The sequence below is a fragment of the Eimeria mitis genome, genomic scaffold (genome assembly GCF_000499745.2).
Source record: "Eimeria mitis Houghton genomic scaffold, Emh_scaff677, whole genome shotgun sequence".
Classification (NCBI taxonomy): domain Eukaryota; phylum Apicomplexa; class Conoidasida; order Eucoccidiorida; family Eimeriidae; genus Eimeria; species Eimeria mitis.
In genome coordinates this window covers 5,044-5,513 of record NW_013574886.1, presented here as the reverse complement: position 1 = coordinate 5,513, position 470 = coordinate 5,044, and the positions used below count along the sequence as shown (strand labels likewise).

At 54.0% G+C, this 470-nt stretch overlaps 1 protein-coding gene across 1 annotated transcript in view; it reads left to right on the top strand.

Moving 5' to 3' along the window:
* Positions 1-134: 134 nt before the first annotated feature.
* Positions 135-470, top strand: part of EMH_0019430 (Tyrosine kinase-like (TKL) protein, putative) — a gene marked incomplete at both ends in the record, with an annotated part of 4,606 nt that continues 4,270 nt past the window's right edge. Inside the window, 2 exons of the mRNA XM_013501360.1 lie at positions 135-179; positions 259-345. Of these exons, the coding sequence (XP_013356814.1) occupies positions 135-179; positions 259-345 (132 nt within the window). The remainder of the gene's footprint in view (positions 180-258; positions 346-470) is intronic.

The following is a 470-nucleotide window of genomic DNA, read 5'->3' as shown; positions in this document are numbered from 1 at the left end:
CCCTAAACCCTAAACCCTAAACCCTAGCCCTAAACCCTAACTTTAATTCTTAACCCTAAACCCTAACCCTGAACCCTGCTCACAACCCCAAACCCTAAACTCTCATCCTAAACCCTAACCCCAAACTGTAACCGATGAGATGTAAAACGAAACGCCGAGAGAAGCGCGGGGTGGACGGGGTGTGCCTGATGCTGCTGCTGCCGCTGATGCTTCTGGTTGTTGCTGCTGCTGCTGTTGCTGCTGTTGCTGCTGCTGCAGTTGAATCGGCTGCTGCTGGAGGCTAAGCGGCAGCTGGATGCGGGTCGGTACCGCCTCCTTAAACAGATGAAGCTCCTGCTGGCTGAGGTGAGCCCCTCTGGTGGACTATGAGGGTTTAGGGTTTAGGGTTTAGGGTTTAGGGTTTGCGCGCGGTCCTCTGGGCGGGCAATTTCAGCACCTAGGGTCTATCGTATACGACCTATAGCTCTTTG